This window comes from Dunckerocampus dactyliophorus, chromosome 1 (assembly GCF_027744805.1).
Source record: "Dunckerocampus dactyliophorus isolate RoL2022-P2 chromosome 1, RoL_Ddac_1.1, whole genome shotgun sequence".
In the NCBI taxonomy this organism is placed as follows: Eukaryota; Metazoa; Chordata; class Actinopteri; order Syngnathiformes; family Syngnathidae; genus Dunckerocampus; species Dunckerocampus dactyliophorus.
Genome location: NC_072819.1, coordinates 19282354 through 19310155, shown reverse-complemented (window position 1 = coordinate 19310155; position 27802 = coordinate 19282354). Strand labels below are relative to the sequence as shown.

General features: G+C 39.3%; 2 protein-coding genes across 3 annotated transcripts in view; both read left to right on the top strand.

Annotated features, from left to right (window-relative positions):
* LOC129187454 (plexin-B1-like) overlaps positions 1–12630 on the top strand; it is an 84614-nt gene extending 71984 nt beyond the window's left edge. For both annotated transcript variants that reach the window (XM_054786782.1, XM_054786771.1), the window contains 4 exons: positions 2200–2264; positions 9928–10003; positions 10178–10252; positions 11140–12630. In XM_054786782.1, coding sequence (XP_054642757.1) covers positions 2200–2264; positions 9928–10003; positions 10178–10252; positions 11140–11244 — 321 coding nt within the window. In that variant the 3' untranslated portion in view covers positions 11245–12630. The remainder of the gene's footprint in view (positions 1–2199; positions 2265–9927; positions 10004–10177; positions 10253–11139) is intronic.
* A 3271-nt stretch (positions 12631–15901) lies between these two features.
* On the top strand, positions 15902–26868 carry si:ch211-220i18.4 (SRSF protein kinase 3). The gene is made up of 12 exons (XM_054786527.1): positions 15902–16013; positions 19581–19672; positions 19883–19991; positions 21857–21944; positions 22029–22116; positions 22274–22380; positions 22452–22614; positions 22757–22833; positions 24424–24531; positions 26322–26391; positions 26473–26565; positions 26684–26868. Exons 1-12 carry the CDS (start codon positions 15961–15963, stop codon positions 26866–26868), a joined length of 1233 nt encoding a protein of 410 aa, XP_054642502.1. The 5' UTR covers positions 15902–15960.
* Positions 26869–27802: the final 934 nt, after the last annotated feature.

Here is a 27802-nt window from a genome sequence, read left to right as displayed (position 1 = left end):
GGCCCTGGCTCCACCTCATTTGCATGACTAAGAGCTGTGGGTTTTGGTCTCAGTAACCTGCTGAACACAGGGTCCAAATTAAACCTCAAACCACCATTCCGATTCAATGATGGGTTTTGTTGTTTGACAAAAATAGCTTCCTTTACTCCTCTTTCAAACCGTCTGTTTTCTTTGGCCAAAATCTTTACCTCGCTGTCCTCAAAAGAGTGATTGGTTGCTTTAAGGTGTAGGTTACTGAGACCAAAACCCACAGCTCTTAGTCATGCAAATGAGGTGGAGCCAGGGCCGAGCCAGAACAATAGATGCTAACGAGCCAGTATCAGAGTCGTTCATACACAACTACAGGTAGCTACACTTCCCTTTGATCGGAGGTGCTAATGGAAGGAGAGGATTAGACCACAACTCCTCCCAGTCTTAGTGTAAGGAACCAATAGGAGGAGGGTGTTGGCACACCAATTCCGCCCACTCTTACTGTATTTAAGGCCTAGGCTACCAGCACTTGTTAGTTCGCTGACGAAGCTCTTCGGCTGAGGAGCGAAACGTCCGACACCTTCTTCACAGAAGTACAGATGACGTCTCAAGAAGCCTTTCCCTCGATGGACAACTCCTGTACGACTGAGAGCCTACACAGACACTTATAGAAATACTAAGAGGTGAAGCAAATGTTCTTTGAACTACTCAACATCCGCTGGTGAGCTACTGCTAGCATTGGAGCTACCTGTTGGAGACCGCTGTGACAGCATCGATTTTTCTGTTAGACACACATCTAGTGTTTTGAAAACTAACCATAAGTATTATAATGATAACAAGAGAGCAAGATTGTTAAGTGACTCTTATAAAAGTAAGTTGACATGAATGTGACTTGTAGGTCACCCGTCACTGGACAAAAACGAGCTACTAACTGCCATCCAGAGGCACTGAGATGCATAATGTGTGAACAAAGATGCCACAAAGTCACGCACACTGGCTTCGCCTGTGATGAGCTGTCGTCAATTCTCACGATAATAAAACAAAGTGAACATCAACACAAGACTTCTATCTGGTCAGACATGCGCAAGTGCCAACAGGGCAGACAGGCAATTCCGGTGCATGTTCATCAAAATAAAGCACAGTGAAACATTTTTGTAATATTTTCAATTGTTTTCAAACTAATTGTGGTCAATATGTGCATAAATAAGCTGTATATGTATCTACTGTATATATCATATACAGTACATCCATTCATACACAATATTACTAAATCTTTGTTTCAAGTTAAAAGAAAATAATTTTTAAGGTGTGGCAGCTTTTATTTTGTTCTGGCGGGCCACCACGGTCAATTACATGTAGAGTGATATTTTATGAACGATTCTTTTATGTATTCTCCATCTGTGAACGGCTTCCCCCTCCTTACGTGCTCCAGTGCAGCAAGTCAGCGAGGACACTAGCAGCTGTAGTTGAGTGTGTGCTTTCATCCACTTCTTGAAAGTATGTTTGCTCTGCTCAACCTTCCGTAGTAGTTTGGAAATCTCTGTCTTACGCCCATCTGCAATTGGGTAATTTTCTGAAAACGTTGAGCGCCTGCTTTAAAATTGTGTTTCAACGTTACATTTTCTGTTGTTTGTTTGCCACATATCAAGCACGAGGGCAGGTGAGCCACTATCATTAGCAGTGAAGGCAAAGGAATGTGTCCATTCAGAATTAAACTCCCGATTTTCTTTCAATATTTTTCTTTTTAGGGACATATTTATGCTTACGGCTAACTTATCGTGGGGGTAGCGCACGTTCAAGACCTCTTTTCAGTGTCTCACTGAGCATACTGCCCCAACTCCCCTTCTCCTTGGTCATTCCAATCAGCAGTCAGAATGCAGTGTTGATGCATTCACAGACTTGCAGTGAGTTGGATATTTTAAATTCTTTTCGGAAATGCATTATTTACTCCACTTTGGTGTTAAAAAAAAATCACAGAGCTCTGCACGGGAGGCGCAACAAGGAGGAAGCAGCTGCAAGCTTCTCCGGAGCCTCGGGTTGCTGACCCCTGAGCTAGGCGAATAACTCTAGCTAGCTAGCTAGCTGCCGCCACTGACAGCAATCAGCTCTGAAAGGAATTTATCAGCATATGACGATCACTTGTTTTTTACGGAAATTGGCCGATACTAATATAGGTGGCCGGTCGATCGGAGCATCCCTAATTTGTTCATATTTGTCTTCCTTACACAGGACTCCCCCATCAACAAGTTGTTGTACGCCAGAGACATCCCGCGCTACAAACAGATGGTGGAGAGGTAGGAAATATTGCAGGCAGTCGGCCCTCGACCCGGGGCACAGTGCGGTGGAGGGGAGGGGATGGAGGCCTGGGACAATCTGTCAGAGCCAGACAGTGTGGAGATGATTGTGTGTGAGGCTTCCATGCATGGATGCTCTCGAAGCAGACTGCTCATCACTGCTGTCTGCTGCACATGACACCGGTGATGACTTAAAGCTTCATTAGATAGCAAACTGCTGTGCTGTCTGCTTTATAAGCATTGCTATTGTTGCAAAGGTGACTGCTCTAGAAGATTGTGCAAAGATACTGGGGATGTAATTCTCTTTGTGATAGACAATTCTATTCGTATGTAGATACACAGGTTACAATACGGTTCAAAAACGATATATTTTCAAAACGGAACGATTCGATACGGTTCGATGCAGTGTTCAAATGATACAATACGATTCAATTTGATTGTAACGCTAATGTTTGGTGATCATTAATCTTACATTATAAAATGAGGATCCCATTACACTCCCCTCCAAAAGTTTGGGAACACCTGAAGGTGTGGCATTCCTACAGTATTTTCAAATGTGTAAAAGAGCACATTATATCCCCAAGTATGTTGTAAGGCACTAGCAAAAATAAAGTCAACAGAATAAAATGTCAAATGTATTTACTTTTTAGACACAGACGAAAAAAGGCTTGCTGAATGAACATCTTTTTGTATGATGGTATCAATAGAAAATATAACAATTAAAAAAACAAAAGTCTTAGCCTTCATTCCAATCAATAATACGAAATAAATAAATAAAGCAAAGTCTCTTAAATAATGACACATTTCCTCAAAAGTGGCACAAATGTGTCCAAGCAAAGATAAATAAGTAGAACTGTTTGTCACATGGGTGCCATAAAAATGCTGTGTTAACGTGGAAAAGTAAACAATCCCATACTGAAAATGTCACAACAATAGTAAGTGTGCAACATTTCAGCCTGTGCGTAGTGTTTTCAACACTCCAGGTAGGTAACAAAGGTGCAACATTTCAAAGTAAACAAGTTACAAAGCAAAGAAGTTACCATACTTGTCTCTGTTGGTCTGGCTGGTCAACATATGTTGTGCTCCCTTTGGACAGACCTGCTCTGCATAGTCTGCGTGCCTTTTGTCGAGTTTTGCGTCCTTCTTGTAAAATCCAAAGATGCTCCAAACTTTTTTTTTTGCTGATGTGTTGAAAATCTTTGCGTGGTCACTAGCTTGAAAGCGCTAGAATACCTGCTATTATTTACATCCATTCTCGTCCTCAGCCATGGCAAGCTATGGAGAATGCGCAACAATCCTTTTGCCGGCAGCCCAGTCTCTCGCGTTGTTTAAAAGACACTCTATCAACCGATTGCTTCTCTCACGATACCCAGTGCATAATCGATTAATCTAAAGATTTATGACTGATTCTTATCAATACAGGAGGCTGCCACCGACGTAGCCGAATCAATCGCTTGTCAAACCGCATCAGTTTATCATTCACAGCCCTAGAAGATACCCTATGGCAGTGATTCCCAACTCATGGGTCATGACTCAGAAGTGGGTCATGGACAGTGATGCTGTCACATGTTACTCTAAAATGCCCACTTTTTTTCAATAACGAGCAATCTAACGCGTTACTATTTCCAAACCAGTAATCAAATTAAAGTTACTTATGGCAACTTGTTGGCATTTTTTTTTTAGTAAATAGATATACACTGTATTTGCCTTCTTCTTGTATCTCAGGGAGTGACGTGTTTTCAGCATGAGGACAACTCACGTGCAGCAACACACAGCAAGGAACACAATGGAGGGAGGAGAGAGATGGGCATTTTCTACCGGGAAATACAGCCATTATTTTGAGCAGCGGTCGCCAACCCGTCGATCTTTGGGAGTATGCAGTCGGCCACAAACATATTAGGAAAAATAAATGCATTATCACATTTGTGTCCTCCCCTCCTTGGCTGTGACCGACAGGAACACAATTTTGACCACTGAACATGCCGGTATGCCTTGCCGCTCAACAGCTACCGCCAACGCCACCCCTATGAAGAGCCACAAAAGCAGGGGGTATCCAAAGTGCGGCCCTGGGGCCATCCGTGGCTCCTTTGTCATTGGCCCGAGGCACACTGCAGAAGCAAAATTCAACCAAAAAAAAACAGCAAAAATGGTAAAAATACAGTAAAAGGCACAGTGAGAAAAAGCTGAAATGTTGGCATCAACAACCAATAATAACACAAAGCTTTGTCTTTAATTATGTATCAGTTTTTGAAAACCTTTCTACAAAATGTTAAAAAATTTAAACTATTTCTTTCAGGAAAGAGGTGTTAAAGGAAAACTGCACTTTTTGGAATTTAGCCCATCATCCACAGTCCTTATGTGAGACATGAACGCACATGTTTTTCTCTTTTCTGTGCGTTCTAAAGATATAAGAACAGCTAAAAAAGAGGCAGCTGAGAATGCACGTAAAGCCCTCTGAAAAAAACTCCAAAAATCGCCAACAACGCACATTTACATATAATGTGACCTGCGTATTAACCAAGCTACAGCGACATTGTTATTATTATTATTATGATTAACATTGTTACTCGCTCACAGCGCATCAGCGCCTCGCGCATAATGCCTCAGGCCACCACCAAAAGGTAACGCTAAATATTGGAACTGCTGCTGTGTTTTTGTTTTTGAGTTTGGAAAAGTTAACGCTAGGTGTAGCATTCGTTTATACTGTATGTTGCTATGTGAAGTCAATGCACCCAGGGAGAAAATTCCAGTAATGATTAAAATGACCAAAATATGGCAAAATACTCAAAGTATTACATGGACATGAATGTACCAGATACTACATGGTCACGGCATGTATATAAAACCATAAAACACTGCTTTTGGAGGTGTTCTATTAGCCGTCTTTGTAGGCGGAATAGGTGTGTCCCATTATTTTATATGTTTAGAACGCACAGAAAAGAGAAAGACGTGTGTTCATGTCTCACATAAAGATTGTGGATGATTAGCAAAATTCCCCCAAATTCGCAGTTTTCCTTTAACTTCAACTTTCAATGTCAGGAAATACATTTTTGACATTATTGTTAAAAATGCACTGCCAATTAAATGAGTATTGGCAAAAGAAGTTGTCATTTTTATTTTGAGGCAGTGGGAGGTGTTGTCGGCAGCTGTCAAGGTAACTAATAAAGTAACTTAGAATCTAATTTAGTTACTTTTAAAATAAAGTAATCCATAAAGTAGTTACATTACTTTTTAAAGGAGTAATCAGATTACTTTAATAAGGTACCTGTGGCAACACTGGTCACAGACCCGTTTTCAGTGGGCCAAGAGCCAATATATTACCGTAATTTCCGGACTATAATGAACCTACTATAGTGAAGCCGCACCCACTAAATTTAAAAGAAGAAAAGAGTTGAATTAAATAAATGCTTTTTTCCAAACAGTGCCGAACAGTGCATGTAACACTATGGTTAAACAGTATCCCACCAGAAAAGTCATTCTTCGCTGTCCTCGTCTTCCTCCTGGGAACTAAAACCACTAAAGTCGTCCTCTTCAAGTGTTGGAACGGAACAGCCCCACAATTCCCTCAGGACACATGTCACCAGTCTCGCTCTTTTGTTGTTGTTGTTGTCGCTACCAGCATCACTCTCGCCCCGAGGCAAATCAGCCTCCGAGCCCATGCTGTCCTCCTCAGCACGCAGCAGTCCAACCCCCACGGATCCCATCAGCGGAAACGGTGGACCTCTCGACATTGCTCGACGCTGCCAAGATCATCATCATCCTTTATTTTACCAGATAAACCTCAATGAGATTAAAAATCTCTTTTACAAGAGTGACCTGGCCAAGACGGCAGCATAACACAAAGTTTCTGACAAGACATTCCCAACATACAGTACAACATTCACAATGAACAACCATTTCATTGCCCAAGCCCATTCATTTCACTTTCCTTTAAAATAGCCTTAAATTCACCTAACATAACAAGTTGAGATAAGTTGCAGTTTGCAGCTCATTCTATGCAAAGTGTGCAGCGTACTAGAATTCTCTTACCCAACTCTGTTCTGACTGTTGGAATGACCGTCAGTACGTTTTTCTGACAGCGCAGTGCATACTGTTGTTGGTATTTATGCATGTATGTACAGAGGTAAGATGGTAGGAGCCCAAGTGTACATTTCTAAATGAAAGTCAACCGTTGAGTCCACCTGCAGGGATCGAAACTCAGCTGCAGCATACAATGTGCAATAATGAACACCATTTCCACAGCCAGTCTTAAACCGTAAAGCAGAGTGGTAAACAATGTCAGGCTTTTTTAAATGATGTTCTGATGTTCATAAGACGGCGGTCACCATTATTCAGCAAAGGTAAGAAAGTAGCAGAAATTAAATGTTTCCTTGTATAAGCAAAGAAGCAGGATTTATTTCTGAAGAAAATAAGTTTTAGCTTCAGTTTATGTACAAGATGCTGGGTGTTGTTTGAAGGACAAATTTTCATCGATAACAGTGCTTAAGTACTTGTAGGATGAGACCATTTGTATTTCTTTCCCTTCAGCCTTTTTGATTTAAGTGTGTGCTGAGAGGGGAGCCGTTTTCCATTTGAGAAAACCATGACTTTAATTTTGTCTGCATTTAGCACGAGCCTTAGCTGACTTAGATGTGCCTGAACAGCATCAAATGCAGATTGTAAGAACTCAAAGGATAGGCCAATTGAAGGACAGAAACAATAGATGACTGTATCATCTGCATAAAAATGAAAAAAAGGAGCTCAACACATTTTGACAAAGATTGTTCATATAAATGTAAAACAGCAACGGACCTAGAACAGAACCTTGGGGTACTCCTTTAGTTACTAAAAGGAAAGAGGAAGACAGACAAGCAAAGTGTACAAACAGAGTTCTACCTGACAGATAGTTAGAAAGCCAGCCAACAGCAGTGTCAGATAATTACAAAGCCGATTTAACAAGATGTCATGATCGACACTGTCAAAGGCTTTAGACAAGTCAATAAAAAGCGTTGTACAGAACTTTTTTACAATCAGTGGACTCAATGATATCATTAACAACTTTAACTGCAGTATTTATTGTTTTCGGAAACCAGATTGCAAATATTGCATTATTAGATACAAACTTTTTTTTTTGCTGATGTGTTGAAAATCTTTGCGCGGTCACTAGCTTGAAAGCGCTAGAATACCTGCTATTATTTTACCTGCTATTATTATTATTATTACCTATAATATATAGCATTAGTGTTATGCAGTGATTGTGTTTTGCTCTGACAGATCTTATGTAAGTTGAATCACGTGTAGAATTATTGCAGCTTCTGTTTGGACTGCTTGGTCTGCCAACCATCACTATTGTAACAGTTTGATTTAGAGGAGGTTGATTGGTCATGCCTGGAAAGCGGGGCGCATGGATGACGTCACGTAAAGGCGAATGTTGTGTGCTCACATGTTGTGTGAATAAACAACACATCACATAAACAAAGAGTACAAGTTCGTGAATTTTTGCTGGACTACTGCATGATGAAGAGGACAACTCAAGCTAAACGGCTAATTTGCCTGGAGACGAAAGATGCTGAGAGCGACAACGAAAGGGAGAGAGACTGACAAACTGTGTGATGAAGGAACTATGATCCTGTTCAGTTTTGAATTATGAGCCTGTTCCATTGTGAAGAAGAGGAAAACTTTAGTGGTTTTAGTTCCCAGGAAGAGAATGAGGATGGCAAAGAATGACTTTTTGAGTAAGCTACTGTTTAACTAGGCATGTTACACACACTGTCCTGGCACTGTTTGGGGAAAAAAGCATTTATTTAATCAGAAGTTAAAAAAATCTTTGTGTAACATCTTTCTGTTAATTTTTATTGGAAAACTATAAAAATGTGATTTGTGTGAACATTTTTTAGACATGTGGTGTAACTGTGTTATGAATCTGTGCAAAGAAGCAGAGTCAACCGCTGATAACAGATGGGTGGCGGAGCTGCCTTTCGATTTGTGTTTCCATGTAATAGCATGCTAATACGCTAACAAGGAGGTTTTGTGACAAAAGTGCTTTCAGAACACTGTTGGACTCACGTAGTGTAATAATAATACTACAACACGTGCGCCATATTGTACGCTAACCAGAAAATGAACGCAAACTGAGGCAAAAATGTTGCCCTAAATTAACTATGTATAAAATATTTAGCATAATAAAATCCCCAATGATATTAAGAAAAATAAAATAACCAAAATAATACTGCAGCATCATAATAAATTAAGATAAAACCAAACAAAATTTGAATAAATTATGTACAGAATAGGGCCGCATGGTGGTCTAGTGGTTAGCATGTTGGCCTTACAGTCTGAGATCGGGAAGATCTGGGTGTGAATGTCCGTTTGACATCTCTGTGTGGAGTTTGCATGTTCTCCCCGTGCGTGCGTGGGTTTTCTCCGGGTACTCCGGTTTCCTCCCACATTCCAAAAACATGCATGTTAGATTAACTGGAGAGTCTAAATTGTCCACAGTTATGAATGTGAGTGTGAATGGTTGTTTGTCTATGCGTTCCCTGGTGACCAGTCCAGGGTGTACCCCGCCTCTCGCCCGAAGTCAGCTGGGATAGGCTCCAGCATACCCCCGGCACCCTAATGAGGAAAAGCGGCATAGAAAATGGATGGATATACAAAATATTTTGCAAAATAAACTTCTGTACATACAATACAATCCAAACAACATTGCATAAAATTTAACAGTGCAATATTATGAAACAAGCTAGCGCAGTCGTTCAGTTTTTAGTGATTCATTCATGACTAGGTTTGGGCATCGAGTCTTATTCTGCACCCAGGTTAGTGCGTGTTTCAAAGACTAACATAAACAACAGCATATGTGGAAATCTTTTTTCATGAGCTTTTCAAAAGTAAACATCTTTTGTTAAAGTGTACTCCTGTGAAAATAGATCTGAGATACTGTAAATTCATAGTAAAGTTGATAAAAGTTGATTACATTCAAATAAAATACTCTGGTTAGCACCCTCATTTAAACCATGCAGACATTCATGACCCTGCCTCTTGAAAGCATAGGAACCGAGAATAGTTAGCAAACGAGGAATCGCAATCAAAACTGGAGTCGTCCGAATTCAAACGATGCCCAACTCTATTCATGACTCACATCTACAGCAGCCGAGATGCAGATGCTTGGCTAGCACCCGTGATCAGTGAAACTCGAGTCTTTGTCGAGCACTCATGGTGCAGCTTGGACATGAAAGGGAAAGGAGATTTGATTTCAGGCAAGGAACAGGTTGTGTTTTTCACAGGGCTACTACTTGTACATTTATACAAATGCAGTGAGGGTAACAGTTGCACAATGAATGACATGCTATATGGTTTCTTTCTTTAATTTAGCTAGCGGTAGCAGGGGTGAGTCTGTGAAGGAGTTAATGGAGAAGAGTACCAGTGAGTCCGATTCTGTAAAAAAAAAAAAAAAAACTTGGGGAGCTCGCACATTTGTACACCCAAGAGCCACGCGATGAAATGAACATAATAGACGGTTTGGAATAACTTAATACAATTTCATGGAACAAATATTGCAATTTAAGTAGTAAATGTTGGTCAGTGCTTCTGATCGTGTTTAGTCTAGAAGAGAAGGCCTTGCTGGCCATGACGGCACACCACTAACAGAATATAACAGTATAGACTGTATTTCCTCTGTCCTCAGGTACTATGCAGACATCCGTCAGACCATCTCAGCCAGTGACCAAGAGATGAACTCGGCTCTAGCGGAGCTCTCCCGTGTACGTTACCTGCCTGTCTTGCAGTGTTACAAGATGTTTTTCTTACATAGAATCCCCATAAATCATACATGACGAATATCCTTTTGAGATGGATGCAAGAGTTGAGGATGAATTATGAATGGAAACCAATCCACCTCTTTCACCCCCTGATGGTTCTTCTCTGTTTTCACACAGAACTACGCTGGGGAGGTCAACTTCTTGATGGCTTTGCACGAGCTGTACAAGTACATCAACAAGTACTACGATCAAGTGAGTGTCACTAAATTCATTGATTAAATGAGTCTAACATTCTTACAAGCCGAGTGTACATTTGGAAAATACAGTACTTTTAATTATTTCTACAGTGGACCCTTGCAACTCCATCACAGGATTTGGAAATTGTATTAAATATTGTAATTTATTTTTTCATAAGCTGTAGTAGTAGGAGAATTAATAGCATTTTCAAGGGGTTGTAATTTTGAGTTTAACATACTTTTACAGTGCATTAACTTTTTGTAATTGTTTTTTTTTTTTTTTTTTTAAATGAATAGAAATTCAGTGTAGCCTTAAAGGTTAAACAGTCAACAGTCAAATTGTCGCCGTGAGTAAACCGTTACTAACTGTACGAGTGTTGCAAATTCGCAATTCTCTAAGCGGATTTGGACATCATTCAGATCATGAAACTTCTTGTTCAATGTATTCAATTTAACAAAAAGACGGGGATGCATAGAGTTGAATAAGCATAACAGTAACACTCCACTGTCATTCAAGTGTAAAAAGTAATTAAAAAAAAAACGGCTTTAAAAAATAAGTTAACCACTGTATAATAAATTATATAAATATATAAGATAATACATAATGTTTCGGCAGTCTTCTGGATTGTTATATTTTTGTAAAATGTTAGGTTGCTGTCCGAATTGCTCATTCACTAAACTCCTACGATGCGTGTCACTTGTATATCGCTTAGTCGTAATTACCTTTTTAAATGGCAAAACGAAAAACATGTAGCATTGAAATGAATGGAGAGCCGAGAGAAAAGTGTCAGAGATCTGGGTGGAGCCTGTTCTCTGCTGCTCTGCTTGGCCAGTCTCTGTCTCGTGTGGTCAAATATTTATTTTATTTTCCATTTTCAAATAATCATTTCTGTCCGCCATCAGATCATCACCGCTCTGGAGGAAGACTGCACAGCCCAGAAGATGCAGCTTGGCTACAGGCTGCAACAGATTGCTGCTGCCGTAGAAAACAAAGTGACTGACCTATGACCCTACATACATCCCCATACATTTTCCCTTTCGCCACAAAGACTTTGAAGGGGGAAAAGATCCCAACCTCCTCAATTTTAAAAGACCAATTTTCTATACAAAAATATGAATGTGGAGGCATTGTGGCGCACGAACAAGACACTCCGTGTTGTCAAAAGGAAGCAATATGGAAGGGTGCTTGGTATTTCTTGGTGGCTCTTGGTTCAGAGCCACATAGAACATTCCTGCAAATGTGTAAACGTACAAGCATCAGTTCTCAGAAGAGCAATGGTGAAGATATGGTGGATGTAGTGGATGGAGAAAAGGAAGTTGATGTAAAAGATGACTTGAGGGGGTACCCATGCTGTTATGAAAGTCTTACAAGGAACTGCCACCCTTTTTCACAATTTGCTTTCAATCCTCCTTACTGAAATGCAGACACACTACATTCTTATTGGCGTGCTGTAGTTTCTAGCATGGCCCAGTTCTTTTTTTTAAGGTTTTATCAGCTTCACCACTTTTTTTTTTTAATTTAAATCCAAAAAACAATCCGTCCTCTGTAAAATACAGTATGTTCAACTAATCAGGCCCTTTCCCTTTTATAAATTGGTAAAAACAAGATTGAATGCATCCTTTAAAAGGTATTGTCATTCATTCTTTGTTTTCAAATTTTGCCCATTTTATGTTGGAAAACATAAGGAGGCGTCAGTGGCTTTTGTTAGTTTTTTTTGTGGGGGTGGGTATATTTGTAAACAGTTAGGTGTTGCTTTTACAGAAGACAGCTTTTTATTGTTGTCGTTAGCCTTTAGCACAAAGCACCTGTATGCCAATGCACACTGCCTTTACTGTAGCTTTTTTTCCCCCTTTGACAGTCAAATTCTGTGCAAATATTCAATCAAACTAAAGCCTAATGAGACAAATGTGGTTTAAACATTAGACAAAAACAGCTTGCTTGATATTTAGCTGATTTTGATGCTGTCTTATTATGTCTTTTGTTCTTTAGCTTTTACAAATTTAATTTATTTTGTATTTATTTGATTGCTTATGTCGGCAAGACTGTGTTGATTTAGTTGCCGTTCCAAGTCATCTGGTACTTTTTTCTTTTTAAGAAAAAAAATTCAATCTTTGTTATTATTTTTTACCTTGAGTTGTTTTAGGACATGAGATATTTACTGTGACTTAAAAAAGTCAAATTCACTGTTTTTTTTTGTGCGTGTCTATGGTATTCCTGAATAATGTTGCAAGCGCTCACCTTGTAAATACACCTTGTAGTGTTGCCTGTAGCTTGGATGCAAAATGGCTTTCTTTAACTGTTGTGACTGTGGATTCCAGTAGATACACATGTTTCGAAATGATCCTGAGTCTTCGAAAACTTTGCAAAGGCTAAATGTGACGCAATAAAGTGTTCCCAGTTCTAACAAAGATTGTAATTATTTTAAGCCGTCGGCATTTAACATCTTAACATAGGTGAAAAACTGTCGCTTTCTTCAAATTTGACAGTTTTTGTTAAAGAGGAACTGGAATTCACAAATAACGCCAATAGGGGCAGCAACTCCACTATTACTATCAAGGTAAGAGTTAGCTAGCACTATAGCTACATGTTTTGCTGTCTTGTCTCTCAAAATATTAATTCAAGTATTGACAATACACAATAACGAACTTTAATTTTTTTAATTGCTGACCATGTTGGCAATCCATAATGTGTTTACAGCGACAAAATAGTTTTGTGTGTCTGTATTTGAAACGCTGACCCGGCAACAAGACGGACTTGCCTGTGTGTATGTCTTTAATTAGCACCATGTTTTAAAATAAATTCAGGTTGAATTTCAGCCGATGATAGACCACTCTGGTAGAGGGTCATACTAAAATTATACGGACAGTAAGTTACCAATGCTAGGGTCCTTTGTTTGCCACTCAATTTCGTGAAGTGATATGGTAAGGGAAGACAGACTAGTTTCTGTAACTTTCTCATTTGAGTTTGAATGCGCCTTACAAGATGCCTTAGCAATGTGTGAACTAAGTACAGTCGTCTATCGCTACATTGCGGCTGACTATGGACTATTAGTAAAAAAACAAATACAGTATTGAAAGTCAAGTTACATGTAGTATTTTGGTCACTAGGCGTCAGTAATGTTACATTTATGAGACATGACAATTAGATTGCCTTCACACTGCATGAAGTCAGCCACGGCATGTCTGACATGACAGAGAAAAAAAAGTTCTCCTCCCATTCTGTGTGGAAGTGGTAAGTTTTTGGCTTCTTACTTTGTCCTTCTTCCCCATTCCGTTTGAAACCCTGTCTTAAGTTTAGAATGAATGAATTTGAGGCTAACTTGTTAGCTTGGTAGCATGCTATGTTTAAAGCCTTGGCCGTCTTTTGTCCCTCTGCAGTGATACTGTAGCCTGTGCTGTAAACAAAGAATAATAAGAGTGTACAAGTGACTATAGAGGTCTTATTTCATGCCTACAGGGCACTAATAATGGTAGAAAAAAATTATTTCGAATTTATGCATTTAAATTCACTTATCACGGTCAGGTCTGGAACCAATTAACCGCTATAAACGAGGGATGACTGTATTGCAAAATCTTGTCTTGGGTGTGTGATCCAAGATGGCTGAATAAACAAGCAATGCTATTGACATAGTGTAAAACACTGGACACGACTGCACGGCTGGCATGTGTTTACACTGACATCATCTTTTATTCTTCACCTGTTTTGCATACAAAAGCTCTGGAGCTCTGCAGGAACATGAGAGACGACCACCGCTTTGACAATAAACTTTATTCAGCACGTTACTGTACATGACACTGGCTTATTATACGACAACTGGGAAAGCGTATGGGAACCCAGGCAACACTTTTGAGTACATTTTCAATGAAAAACCACTACAACCAAAGTTCAACTGTAAATACAGTGGGCCCTCATATCTGTTTCATTTGGATTGGGGAAAAAAGGGATAATTCCATTTTGTTTTCTTTTTTGTCATGCCACCACACAAGGGTATTGGTGGCGGCAAATTGGAACAATTTGATGCCAACCATTGAAAAACCATAGAAACATAGTACTCACCATTAATGAATGATAATGGAAGATGATCGATAGAATGGATGGAATCTGATTCACGGTCTAGCCTGGTCATCAGGCTAGCACTACAATGCTGTGGCGACGCTTCCATCTCCCTCTAAAGTGGCTAGCAGTGGTACCTGGCTCCGCTGCTCCACAGGTCATTGGGTCATCCCGGCTAGCTCTCAGAGAAGTTGTTCCTTTCAGCCTTTAATTCTGGACCCGAAGGAAAAAAAATGGTCAGCTGTTGTCACCACACCTCTAGAACGTTAACTGCCCCAACAAGAGCTTTACATAACTCTGAAGGTTTGCAAATGTCTTGCTTCTTATTGTTCAGTGCTACCAGTGCAATATTTACTACTAGTGAGTTGTCCGTGCAACAGCCTGCATATAGTATGCAATTCACTCTTTGATGCAAGAGAACAAATGTGCCATCTTTTATAGTCACACTGTCATTTTAATTGTAAAATTCCAAAATGTTTTTCACATTTATGAAAGACTTGAAAAAAAACAACCTTACATATACACTACATTAATTAAATCTGCCGACAAGAAAATAAAGTTGAAATGGAACCATCTAACCATCCATCCATTTTCTATACCGCTTCTCCTCATTAGGGTCGCGGGGGCATGCTGGAGCCTATCCCATCTGACTTCGGGCGACAGGCGGGGTACACCCTGGACTGGTCGCCAGCCTGAAATGGAATCATTATGTAAAAAAATACATACAATATGAAAAATAATTTCTAAAAATGTGACACAGTGTTGCTCACCTTCTTCACTGGGACAGGGAGTGGTAACGTTATGGGGAGACAGAATGCTTTGACTGGATTGTAGGTATATGTGGACAGAGCCTGAGTTGTCCCCAAGTGACATGACAACAGTGCAAAGTTATAATGATGTTGTTATAATGTTGCACCTGTCCATGCAAAGATGCCCTAGCCATAGCTACATATTTGTAGTTTCTGCGATGAATAGTAAGCTTCTACAGCCTTACAGTATGTCATTTGAGTGTGGACAACTGTGCACGAGAGTGAAGACCACACACATTCCAGCAGATCACACACACACACTTTGTAAAATGTTTTACTGGGCAGGGAAATGCATACATTTTAAAACTAAGCTAAGGTAAAAGTCTCTTCTATTCTCGTTAAAGTTGTTTGCTTCTTTGCTTCTTGTTTGTGACTTTAATGCCTCTTCCACAGAAGTTATGTTCTTATTGCTATTACTAAAGATGATTGCACAAAAAATGCAAACAAATTTGAAAGAGAGGTTGGGAACATAATACATTTTCATGCACATGCAAGAATTTTGTGCTGATTTCAATTAGCATGGAAATAAGCGTGTAGAGTGTGATCTGACTAAGGAGAACCTGTTCTCGTGCCAGCTTTGGATACCCTGCGACCCCTGTAGTGGCAAGGTCACACTCCTTGGCAGCTGTTACTCCTCCTGCTGTTTTTAGTCACATTGACCTGACACTACTACTGCAACACACTGCAGAGAGAGAGAAATACAGTATAGTAGTGAATGTACTCCAATGGTAGTCCAGCCACCACCTACCACATATTCTGTACTATTACATGCAGCCCTGCTAACATTGCAAGGATATCAGTCTTTCAGCACCGCATATTCAGACGTTTGCTAATCCTCAGATCGCTGCAGGATCGCCGTGCATGATGGAGAGGAGTCGTCGTTCACTTTATTCAGCCCCGTTGCAGCGCCACACGTGAGTGTAGGTCTTTTGTTGTCTAATATAAAGTAAAAAAAAGTGCTTTGCTGCATGCATTTGTACTATTTCAGCTTCTATATTAGTGCGTCATGCACAGCTGCAGTGTGCCTTTGCTCCTAAAATGCACTTTTAACAGCCTTTTTGAGAGATCTGCGGAAGAAAGCATTATTCTAATCATCATGGCAGTGGCTACATATGAAAATAAATACCGTTATTTTTATACCTGAAGATGGTGTTTCATGTTATGGAATTAGTGATTAACATGCAAAATATTGCTTGATTGTTTTGGCATGTGTTTCAGTGTTCACCTTATCTTATCCAGGCATTCTATCCAAAACAGGAGCTGGTTGTCAGGCTACGAGGTGCTACAAAATGATTAACAGCTCAGTTGGAAATAGCACAGCAAGTTTCCATGACCAGTCCAGTCTGTAAGAACCTTTTTATAAAAGTAGTTCATCGGAGCAACTCGATGCCTGACTGGTAATATTTGACTCACAACATCATGTAGACGATGCTCAGTCAGCACAGTCGGGGAGGCGATACATTGCGTGTAATTATCTCTGCCAAGGACAATTTTTAAAAACGAAACTGGTGAAAACTGCAAGTTGCGTTTTGTGGAGACGTGCAACACAGGATGTTACTTTATTAGTAGTATTTTTATTTATTTATTATTATTTCAATATTTTATTATTTCAATAATTCAAAAGTCAAAACAAATAATTTATGTCCAAATTATTTTTGCTCCAGAAAATGACATAAGGCACCACACAAAGATATATCATGTAATAATTAACTGTACTTTTTTGTAATTAAATAATGACTTCCTAATGGTAATAATCCAAATTTTTTTGAGACTATGTTGGTATACATTTATTTTTAATATATGGTTTTAGTTACTTAAATCTTAATTTAGTTACTAAATCTAAAATGTATAGCTGTGTACCAGGGCTGTTCCGAGCCACACTTTTTGGCCTCCGATACGATCCGATTTTTTTATCGTCTTGCCGATCCAATCCCGATCCTTTTTTTTTTTTTTGATAAGTTTTTGTGACAAACATTAATTTGTGGAATTCAATATGGTTATCAAAATAGCTGTTCAAAGCATTAAAATATTTTTTTATTACACAGCATGACCAACAGTATTTTTTGGCTTTTGTAACAAACCTCCGTGAGTCAGGTCCCTAAATCCAATAAAAGATCCAATAAAAGTCCATCCAATAAAAGATAAAATTGGGGGGGGGGGAAATGGGCGTGCAAAATACTTTTAGGGTAGGATAAATTGTTTGACATGGTTATTAGGGGTGGGAATCTCTGGCCACCTCACCATTCTATGCGATTACGATTCAGAGGCCTGTGATGCGATGATGAAACGATTATCCATGCATCTTTTTTTGTGATCAGTAGTTTGTCAACTTTTTCATGCATCATTTTTTTCTAGATATAATTTATTTTTACTCACTGTGTACTACTAAAACAAAGCATATTTGTAAAGATTCACAATTAAAAGAAACATGAAACATGAATTTTCTTATTCCATTATCTTTTAATAATTGGAAGGTTACATCTACCAACATATTTCCCATTGCACAGAACCAGCAGGTAAACTAAAGTGCACCCGTAGCCGCATGTAAAAAAAATTAACAACTTTTAACAACTATTCTGCGTAACCATTATAAAAATAAAAATCTGCCATTATTCACAAATAAATAATAGACTTCTGAATTCAAACAAAAATCCTGAGCATAGAATCTCTGTCAAAAACAGCTTTCATACAAAATATAAATTTCTGTACCAGCGGCTCTCATACAAGAATAATGCTTGCAGACGTCAGTATATTATGAATAAGCAAGTTGGGTGGAAAATTAGTTATCACCTGCTCGATGGTTCTCTGGTTGGCAGCAACTTCAGGTGGCTGTTCGTTCGGCTGGCGGTTCGGGTGGAAACCTGCTACAGTATGTGGTTTGTCATATTTGTCGTGTTCCCAAAATATTTTAAGCTTGTATGACAAAGCTTGCATATTGTCTGGCTCTTGTCCAGCTCATTTTTACCTTCAACTGCGTGAAAGCCAAAGTGCTTCCAGACGCTCGCTTTAAATCCAGTGGGTGGGGGTCGAAGTTTACGCTCAGCCATTCTGGTAGCGTCTTACACTTAGGTGCACCACCATAAACTTCTGCTTTCTGTCTTTTTTTTCCTTTTATTTTGTTTCGTCAGCATCAAATATTGACATTTATGATTCGATTAATAATGGTCAATGTCCGCATCGCAATGCATCTAAGAATTAATTAATTCTCCCATCCCTAATGGTTATAGATCAATTTCTGATCTGATTTCGAAATATGACATTTTTTTTAAACAAACTGTCTTTGAAATCCCTATAAAATCTGTTTTACTTTTTCCCACATTCCATTTTTTCTATTCAAATTTTTTTTTATTCCATTTTTTTTTACCTTTTCCACTTATTTTACCAGCATAGAGTGTGTGCTATTTGGGTTAGTGAATAAAATGTCTATGAATGAAATGCAAAAATCCTTACATTTATTGATGCAATACATGATTGGCTGATTTTGTCCAGTAATTGAGAAATGGATGTGCAGTAGTTTAGCTAACTTTTCTATTGGGATGTCAGCCTCAGCACATATTGCTACAAAATCTTCAACATCTTCAACAAACTGTAATGATCCGTCCGCCTGATCTCGTGGCGGAAGCCGATTATCCGATCTTCAAAATACAGCAGATCGGCAGCTGGTTTCGATCCTCAAGATCGGATCGGGACATCCCTACGTTGTGCTGTAGAGTTGAGGTTTTGCAGATAGGGCATAATAAAGTATTATTACAATGTTTATTGATTTAAAGTAATGCAAAAACCGGTCTTTTTTTACGACTTAATATTGAACGGACACACTGTCCTACTTTTGATAACTAACCCTAACCACACTGACCCGAATATAAGAGTTATTCTAAAAAAGGCAAAAATAGACTTGTCTGATATTGCCGGTCTAGAGCGTTATTACTGCAAACCAACAAGTGGCGCCAAATGACTTCTCTTTAAGCAGCTCAGTGCTTTTCTTTCTGTTACTCAGACACACCAGTGACCTGGAGGCCTTGTTACAAAAAAAGTGTCTCAAAGTTTGTTAGGAAGTTCACAAACAACAATAATTGTAATTGTAACATTATGGTAATTTAAGATAATGGTGATCAATAAATGAGCATCATCAAGAGTGATCTTAAAGTGTCGAACAGCTAAAAACTACACCCTTTTTTGTAAAAATGTCTTTTTCTTCATTTGTAGTTAACAAAAATAGGCCTTGAAAAAATTCTTATACTTACACTGTGCAGTTTTCTGCTTCATTTTGTGACCACTCGACTGTAGATGGCATTTGTCCTCATTTTTCTCCATTTCTGAGTGAATAATGTATGAAGCCTAATGATAAAATGTAGGCATAACACAGGAGATGTGTTTCTATGAAGGTGCTGATCCAAATTAGGACTGTTTGGCCTTGATGGAGGTCTGTTGCGTATGACTGGAGTTGTTACTTACTCATGTGTGTAATTCTGCGTGTGCAGTAAATGTGGGTTATCCCACAGTTCCGAGGCCCGAGCATGCCTGGAGCAGCTGGAGCTCAAGGACGCTGAAGACCCAAGAGAATATTGTTATGGTATGACAGTGTTTCACATACTCATTTACAAATGACACTAATAATCTCTCACTGCTATGCAGCTATACAGTATTTCATAGTTTAGACACAGTTTCAATGAGAAAAAAGACAATTATCTCCATTAAATATTGCCAGAAATGTGTTGTACACACAATGGATTCAAGCCTCATAGCTTTTTTCTTATATGTGTTTTGTTTTTAATCTCCTCAGGTGGTTATCACCCTGTGCAGATAGGTGACACATTTAACAGAAGGTACAAGGTGCTCTCCAAGCTCGGCTGGGGTTATTTCTCCACAGTGTGGCTCTGTATGGACCTCAGGTATATATTTTGGGGTATTTCACTACTTCTTGAATGAAAAATGCGGTGACGAGCGATAGAAACATGAGCATATGCTATATTGCGGTTCAAATATTGCTCGCTCACTATATAGCATTTTTTTCAAATAATAATTAATAAATAAGTGAGCGCTGTTTCGTGACTATGGCCTATTATTAGTCAAAAAATATTGACAGACAATTTATATGGAATGAGTCGAGCCGAAATGCCATGACTGAGATCGAGTGGAAAAAAATGTTCTCCTCTCATTCCGTCTGGAAGTGGTTAGTTTTTGTCTTCTTTGTCCTCCTTCCCCACTTAGCTTGAAACCCTTTCTTAGGTAAATTGGAGAGGCTAACTAGTTAGCTTGGTAGCTTGCTATGCTAGCGCCGGCCAATGTCTTGCACTGATCCCGTAGCCTGATCAATGCGATGTAAAGAAAAATAGGAGTATAAAAGTGACTATTGGGGCGTTATTTCATGTCTACGGGGCTGTAATAATTTTAAAAAACCCATATTTGGATAGTCATAAACAGGTTTTGTATACTGTAACTAAGAAAATATTCAATTTATTAACATTGACTCATATATCACAGAAATTTGTCTGGAACCAATTAACCGTGATGAAGGGGGGAGGGATTACTGTAATCAGTTTTTATGAGACCTTTGGGGGCCCTTGTAAATCTCATGGCCCTAGGCAATTGCCTGTGATTGCCTAATGGTAAGTCCGCCCCTGTATATATCACTTGTGAAGCTTACAGAGGATGAGATGCCTTCTTTAAGTAGACTCTTGATGTGAGAGTACATTGTCCGATGGAGCTCTGGCAGGACTTCCAGGTAGCAGTAGCGGGGCTCCGAGTGAGAGAGCAGTCAGCGGAACCCGGTGTCTTGCACAGCTGAGAAAGGCTGGTCATCTAATCCGATGAATTCGGTTATTTTTCGGGTTATCTGCTTAGCCTTCTGACTGTCACGCAAGCAGGGACAAGTGTTTCCCAGCCTTTGCTGCTACGCACTGTGAGCCTCAAAAACTCGCCATACTCCGTCAAGTGTTCTTCAAATTCAGTATTAAATTAAAGCTACCCCCGGCTAGATATTTTTTGTGGCATGTGTTGCAGGGTGCAAACGTTACATCACACCGCACACGGTTCTCTATAGGTTGCAGGCTGCAATAGTACTAGCCACAGGTGATTATTTTTTGTGATCGGATTTTTTGTGATTTGAAAGGCATTGTTCAGCATATGTACTTTTCCACGGAAATCAGCCACTACTGATGGCCCATCAATCGGGGCATCCATACTACAGTATATACACATAGTTTGTAAAACCAACTAAGAATCATATCCAACACAAAATCTTTCTAGTATTATTACATTATAAATTAAATTTAAAAAAAGTAAAAATAGATTAATAAAATATAAAACAGCAAAACTAAAATAAATACTTTAATAATATGTACCTAGATTTTACAATTATTCTTATTTTAACAATTGTATCCAGAAATGATCAGAAATTAAATTAGCAATTAAATTGTAAAGAAAAATTGTTATGGTAAAGTGATAGAATTTATGAATTAAAAAATCATGTTGGAAAGTTTTCTAAATTACCTTAATTGAGTAGAATTTCTACGTAGAATTTTCACAAAGAATCTTTAACCATAACCATAACCATTAAGTTTGAGTATGAGGTGCTTTGGCATTTACATTTTGATATATAATGATTATAAGTTAATCGTATTCCAAACATGTGGCATTTAATTATATAATATAAATATATAAAAATATGATTCTACTTATTATTGTGCATTATTTTTCCACACTAAATGCTACTACATTGTGATGATACATGCTAAATACGATGCGCTGGTTGCAGTTTGGGTCGGCGTGTTGCAGTGAAGGTTCTGAAGAGTGGAGCCAGTTTCACTCAGGCAGGACAGGATGAACTTACTCTCCTAAGATGTGTGAGTATAACTCTTTTTATGGCTTCCAACATGTCCTTTGTGTCTCTTTTTAAGCTCTTTCTTATTTCCTTATCTTATTTACAGGCCGGTGGTTCTTCCAGCAGACATCCACACAGTGAGAAGATTGTTCAGCTTCAGGATGAATTCAAGCTGGCTGGAGTCAATGGCGTTCGTGTCCTTTCTGAGAGATAAATAATCTGATGATAATGACGAGTATTCCAGTCATAAATATACAATGGATCCTCTAAAAGAGGGTACAATGTGTATCTATCTAGTCTGTGGAATTGTATGCTTTAAATTATTTTTTATCCCTTAATGGGTACTGTTAGACATATGTCTTGTGTTGGAGCTACTGGGACCAGACTTGAGAAGTTTGCAGATGCACTTTGGGAATCGACGACTGTTTCAGCCTTGCGTCAAACAAATACTCACTCAGGTAAATAATGTGCTGTGAATATATTATTATATTACTGCAAATACATCCATTTCATTATTATTTTGGTTCAGGTGCTGCAAGGTTTGGATTACCTTCACAATCAGTGTAAAATCATCCACACGGACATTAAGCCAGAGAACATCCTGCTGTGTTTGAACGAACAGTCTCACAGTGGACCAATGGGTAGCAGCAGTATGTTCGGTGTACCAACTGAGGATGAGGATGAGTCTACAGGCACATATGTTTTAGTTTTTTTTATTATTATTGCTACAGATGTATGCTGCACAGTTGAACAAGCGGTACCATTAATTAATTAATTGTAATATATTAGTCTTTGATTGGATTTTTATCTATTTTTCCTGTTTTTTTCTTCCAGAAAAAGAAGAGGCCACACCCTATATGTTAAATGAAGCTACAGTGAAGATTGCTGACCTGGGGAGTTCTTGTTGGGTGGTCAGTAGCTTCTGTTATTTTAATAACAAACTGTTTTTTTGAATTGTATTTTATTTCAAAACTTTAAACTTGAAATCGAGATTTTTAAATAAATAATAAAGTAAATAAGTAGGGATGTCCTATGGCCGTTATTGCTATAAAAAATGTTATATTGTATCATATTGGTATCTGGGGGTTTTTGCCGATAATTATTATTGCATTCATTAATGACAAAGACAAAACAGGAAAAGCGACGCCAAAATGGAAAAAACAAAGACAATGCAGAAATCATTCTTTTGTCTTTGTCATTACCAAATGCAATGACAAAACGCAAGTGGAAAAGACAAATACAAAACAGGAAAAACAACGGCGAATTGGAAAAAACAAAGACAATACAGAAAAAACAATGACAAAATGGAAAAAGAATATGACTACAGTTGTATTTTTTTTTAATTATTGCTTCTCTTTGTATTTCCACACGTATTCCCTTTTAATTTTGGCACACCTGTGATTCCACACTTGACCAATACTGACAGTGCATCAAACCTAACGCTAACTTGGACAGTAACATGCTGTATCTCTCCATTCTTTTTGAATGTAAATACTCCTATACACTTTATGTTGACGTAATCAATAATGCTTGATTAAAACGTGCATTGTTTCTCTCAGACAAAGCGCAAAAAAATAAAAAATAAACGTTAGTTCCATTCCCAGTGTCACAGTGCCCTCTACTGGTCAAGCTAAGATAGTTTTGTCTCAAGGTATGTTGACGTGACTTGTGCGTAACTTACAAATAACGTGTGTGAACAGGTGTCAACGATGGCATAACTTATTGCCCGCGTATGCGGGATGTATGAATCATATGTTGACATACGTCAAAAAGTTTTATGCAGGCACAAAATTTTTGGACGACTTAGACGTATGCCGGCGTGCTTCCACATGCTGTTAAAATATACAAAACTTACACATAACTTATTCGACGTACACCAGCATATTGGCCAAATTTTTCATACGTTGGCATAAGCTGGTTAAATCGTCAAGGTGTGACAGGGCCTTCAGGAAGAATCACTTGGAGACACACTGAGCTAGTGTGCCTGCAGTAAAATAAAAAGTGACCGAAACAGTGCTGATTGAGTTTATTCACTGATTGTGTTTGTTTAGAATTTCATACTTTGCACTATGTTTTTATATGGATGTTTGTGCCAAATAGAAATGAGTAACTTTCCAAATGTATGAATTAATTAAGACTAACCTGTATAACTTGTTGACAATAGAAGATGCTATTTTAGATGAGTATCGGTGAAGATTTTTTTAATGACACTTGTTGAGACAAAATGTTTAAAATACATAAAAGACGTAATAAATAATACGTAAAAGAAGCATAATGTGGTCATTTATTACACGAGATGTTTCTTTTAGGGAAGAGCTGCTGCCTGTCTCGGTATCGGTTGATATTGATATCAGTAATGAAGTTCTGGGCAATATCGGTATATCAGATTCTGTTAAACTGCCGATATCAAGCATCTCTATGAATAAGACCATGTAATGAATTGTTTATGTATAATTAACTTTTATGCCACTCTGGTAATTTTTATTTTTTTGTTTGAGTAGTACAAACATTTCTGTGGGGCGATCCAAACTCGTCAGTACCGTTCACTGGAGGTCTTACTGGGGTCCGAGTACGGACCGCCAGCGGACATCTGGAGCGCCGCCTGCATGGTGAGAAACCAATTGAATATTGTCCATCCATCCATCCATCCATTTTCTATACCGCTTCATCCTCATTAGGGTTGCGGGGGCATGCTGGAGCCTATCCCAGCTGACTTTGGGCGACAGGCAGGGTACACCCTGGACTGGTCGCCAGCCAATCGCAGGGCACATATAGACAAACAACCATTCACACTCACATTCATACCTATGGACAATTTAGAGTCGCCAGTTAACCTCACCTGCATGTTTTTGGGAAAGTGTGAGGAAGCCGGAGTACCCGGAGAAAACCCACTAATCAAATCAAAGCTTTGACTACAGTTGATCTTGCTTGGTGTTTAAAGGTGCTACTCCTCCTTGGCTCCAAGGACAAGAAAATGTAGTATATATTACCTATAGTGGTTTCAGAGAACAGTTGTACAAAAAAATTTCTTTATTCTTCACAAACAAGTGGACCAAAAACTAAACACTATAAGGGTGATGCTACAATTTTATTCATAAACACTATTTGTCTCTGTATTATTTATACAATGTTTAAAAAAAGTATAACAGAAAGACAGGCAACTCAAAAATAACACTAGAAGCATGTTTATTCATGTACAGTTGTCCTTCGCTAAATCGCAGTAAATCAAACATCGCTCCCTCACTCTTTTGCAGTTTTCCAAAATATAATTAGTTAATAAATAATGGCTGGGCTGCACAGTGGCCAAGTGGTTCGCCTGTTAGCCACACAGTGAGGAGATCTGGAGGATCTGTGTGGCGTTTGCGTGGCGTGGGTTTTCTCAGGGTACTCCGGCTTCCTCCCACATTCCGAAAACATGCATGTTAGGTGGCAACTCTAAATTGTCCATAGGTATGAATGTGAATGTGAATGGTTGTTTGCCTATATGTGCCCTGCCATTGGTTGGCGACCAGTCCAGGGTGTCAGCTGGGATAGGCTCCAGCATGAATAAATGATCGCTGTTTCATGGTTTACTATGGTTGACTATTATTATCGTGGTCCATTATTCGTCAAAAAATATTGAAAGGCAAGTAATATTTTGTATTCTGGCCACTAGGCGTAAGTAATGACACAAAAGATTGATTAGACATTACATGACATTACACTACCTTAACACTGCATGTAGTCAGCCATGGCATGCCCGACATGATAGAGTGAAAAACATTTATCCTCCATTCCATGTGGGAGTGGTAAGTTTTTGTCCTTCTTCCCCACTTGGTTTGAAACTCTTTCTTAAGCTTAGAATAAATAAATTGGAGGTTAACTAGTTAGCTCGCTAGCATGTTACGCTTGTGTCCCTGCAGTGATCCCGTAGTCTGCGCATTAGCAATGTGGTGTAAACAAAGAATAATAAGAGTGTAAAGGTGACTATAGGGGTGCTATTTCATGCCTACGGGGCTCTAATAATGGTAAAAAAAAAAAAAACGTATTTAATCATAAACAGGTTTTCTATGCTCTAAGTACGAACATTGTCTTTTGTTAATATTGAATCGTGCTTTGCGGTCGGGTCTCCAACCAATTAACCACGATAAACGAGGGACGAATGTTTTTAGATCACTACTTTGCATTATATATAAAATACACATTGGACCGAAAACAACACCAACATCAACTGGATATGAGTAGCACTGCCTCACCTGCCCCAATGCAGAGGCATCACTGCCAATATACTGTAAGCCTTTTGTGTATTACCTATATCACACTCTGGCCGTTAACATAAGTTGTAAAAACTTGACTGTATGTTTTTTTTTGTATGGACGCTCAGTAAGTCAATATGTAATCTTCTCCTGTGTTCACTCAGGCCTTTGAGTTGCTTACTGGAGACTCACTGTTCGAACCCAAAGCAGGCGCCTCCTTCTCCCTGGAGGAAGGTATGTAGAAGACTACTGACCACTATAGCTGCATGGTTTGTAACGCTTAAAACAACATATTCTCTATATGTACATGTTTAGATCATATAGCCCAGATCATGGAGCTGCTTGGTAAAATACCACCAACTGTAGTTTTTTCTGGGAAATACTCTTCACAGTACTTCAGCCGCAGAGGTAAGTGTATGTTCCTCATTTGTTTATTATATGCCCCCAAGATTTCCAAAGAAAGAAATGACTTGAGGACCATAACTGTGCTTGACAAGAGCAATAGTGAACGCTTATCTTCCCCTAGGTGACCTTCGGCGTGTCGGACCGCTACGGATCTGGAACCTCTACGACGTTCTGGTGGAGAAATACCACTTCCCCTTGGATGAAGCCTCCACGTTCTCTGACTTCTTACTGCACATGTTGGATTATTATCCAGAGAGGAGGGCCACTGCTGCACAGTGTCTCATCCACCCTTGGCTAACCTCCTGAAGGTCCTACAAGGGATTGTAATGCAACCAAAGACCAAATGTTATGTTTTGCTAGGCAGTGAGATCCCAACCTGAGACCAAATACTGCCCCGCTGGGCCAAGTCGTCGCTCAACCTCCCCCCTTCCCCCACACCCTATCCTTGGGTAAGAGCAGGAAGTGGGGTGGGTTTTAAACGTCATTAGAGCCATCAGGTGCGCACCCTCCTTGATTGTGTTCGATGGTAGGGACGCTCGACATGTCCAGAGAGCTCATCAGCAACACCTGGCGTCCCAGGTGTGCCCCCCTCTGCTTTGAGCCCAGCAAGGGTCCTTGCGCTTGATTTGTAGCCACTGACTGCTTCTTTCGACCGCTTCAGAGACTGATGTTATTGTTGGATCAGAGCCTGTCCATGAATGCCAAAGTCTTTTATGAGCCTGGTGGTAGAGGAAGCCACAAAATCTACATCCTACTTCAGCTGGATAGACCGTGGCCTTCCATTCTCATTGTTGTGCATCTGCTGCCAGATCTGTGTAGCACAGTTTCTTTTGTTCGTAGGCCTCTTCGGTGGAATCCTCCCATGGGGCTGTGAGCTCTATGATGTTGACCACCTTTACTGATGTCTGGCCTGAGGGTGGTGGTTGCAATCTCTAGGGCAAAAGTTAGTTGCTTGCCAATATCAACTAGCATTTTCCAATCTACCAAACCAGCTTCTGGTTTGGTAGGGGGGTGGTTAAGCTGTTTCTGTCCCTCTCGAATGAATGTTGGCACAGAGATGGAATTGTTAGCTCTCAGGGGCAAGGAGTTGATGGTGTTCTTCTTGGTGTTCAAGGGCTGCTGCCAGACTCTTGAGGACTCTTGAGGTTGGGTCCTCGTGATACCCTACCACTGGTGAAGGTTTTTGGGGGATGGGAGCACATCATATGTAGCTATTATGATGAAGCTGATGTTGCTTGCT

Excerpts from the sequence above, each read along its gene's own strand:
- si:ch211-220i18.4 (XM_054786527.1), top strand. The coding sequence starts at position 15,961 with ATGATGGAGAGGAGTCGTCGTTCACTTTATTCAGCCCCGTTGCAGCGC. Across the intron at positions 22,381-22,451 it reads TCAAACAAATACTCACTCAG|GTGCTGCAAGGTTTGGATTA; the intron begins GTAAATAATGTG and ends ATTTTGGTTCAG. Across the intron at positions 22,615-22,756 it reads GGATGAGGATGAGTCTACAG|AAAAAGAAGAGGCCACACCC; the intron begins GCACATATGTTT and ends TTTTTCTTCCAG.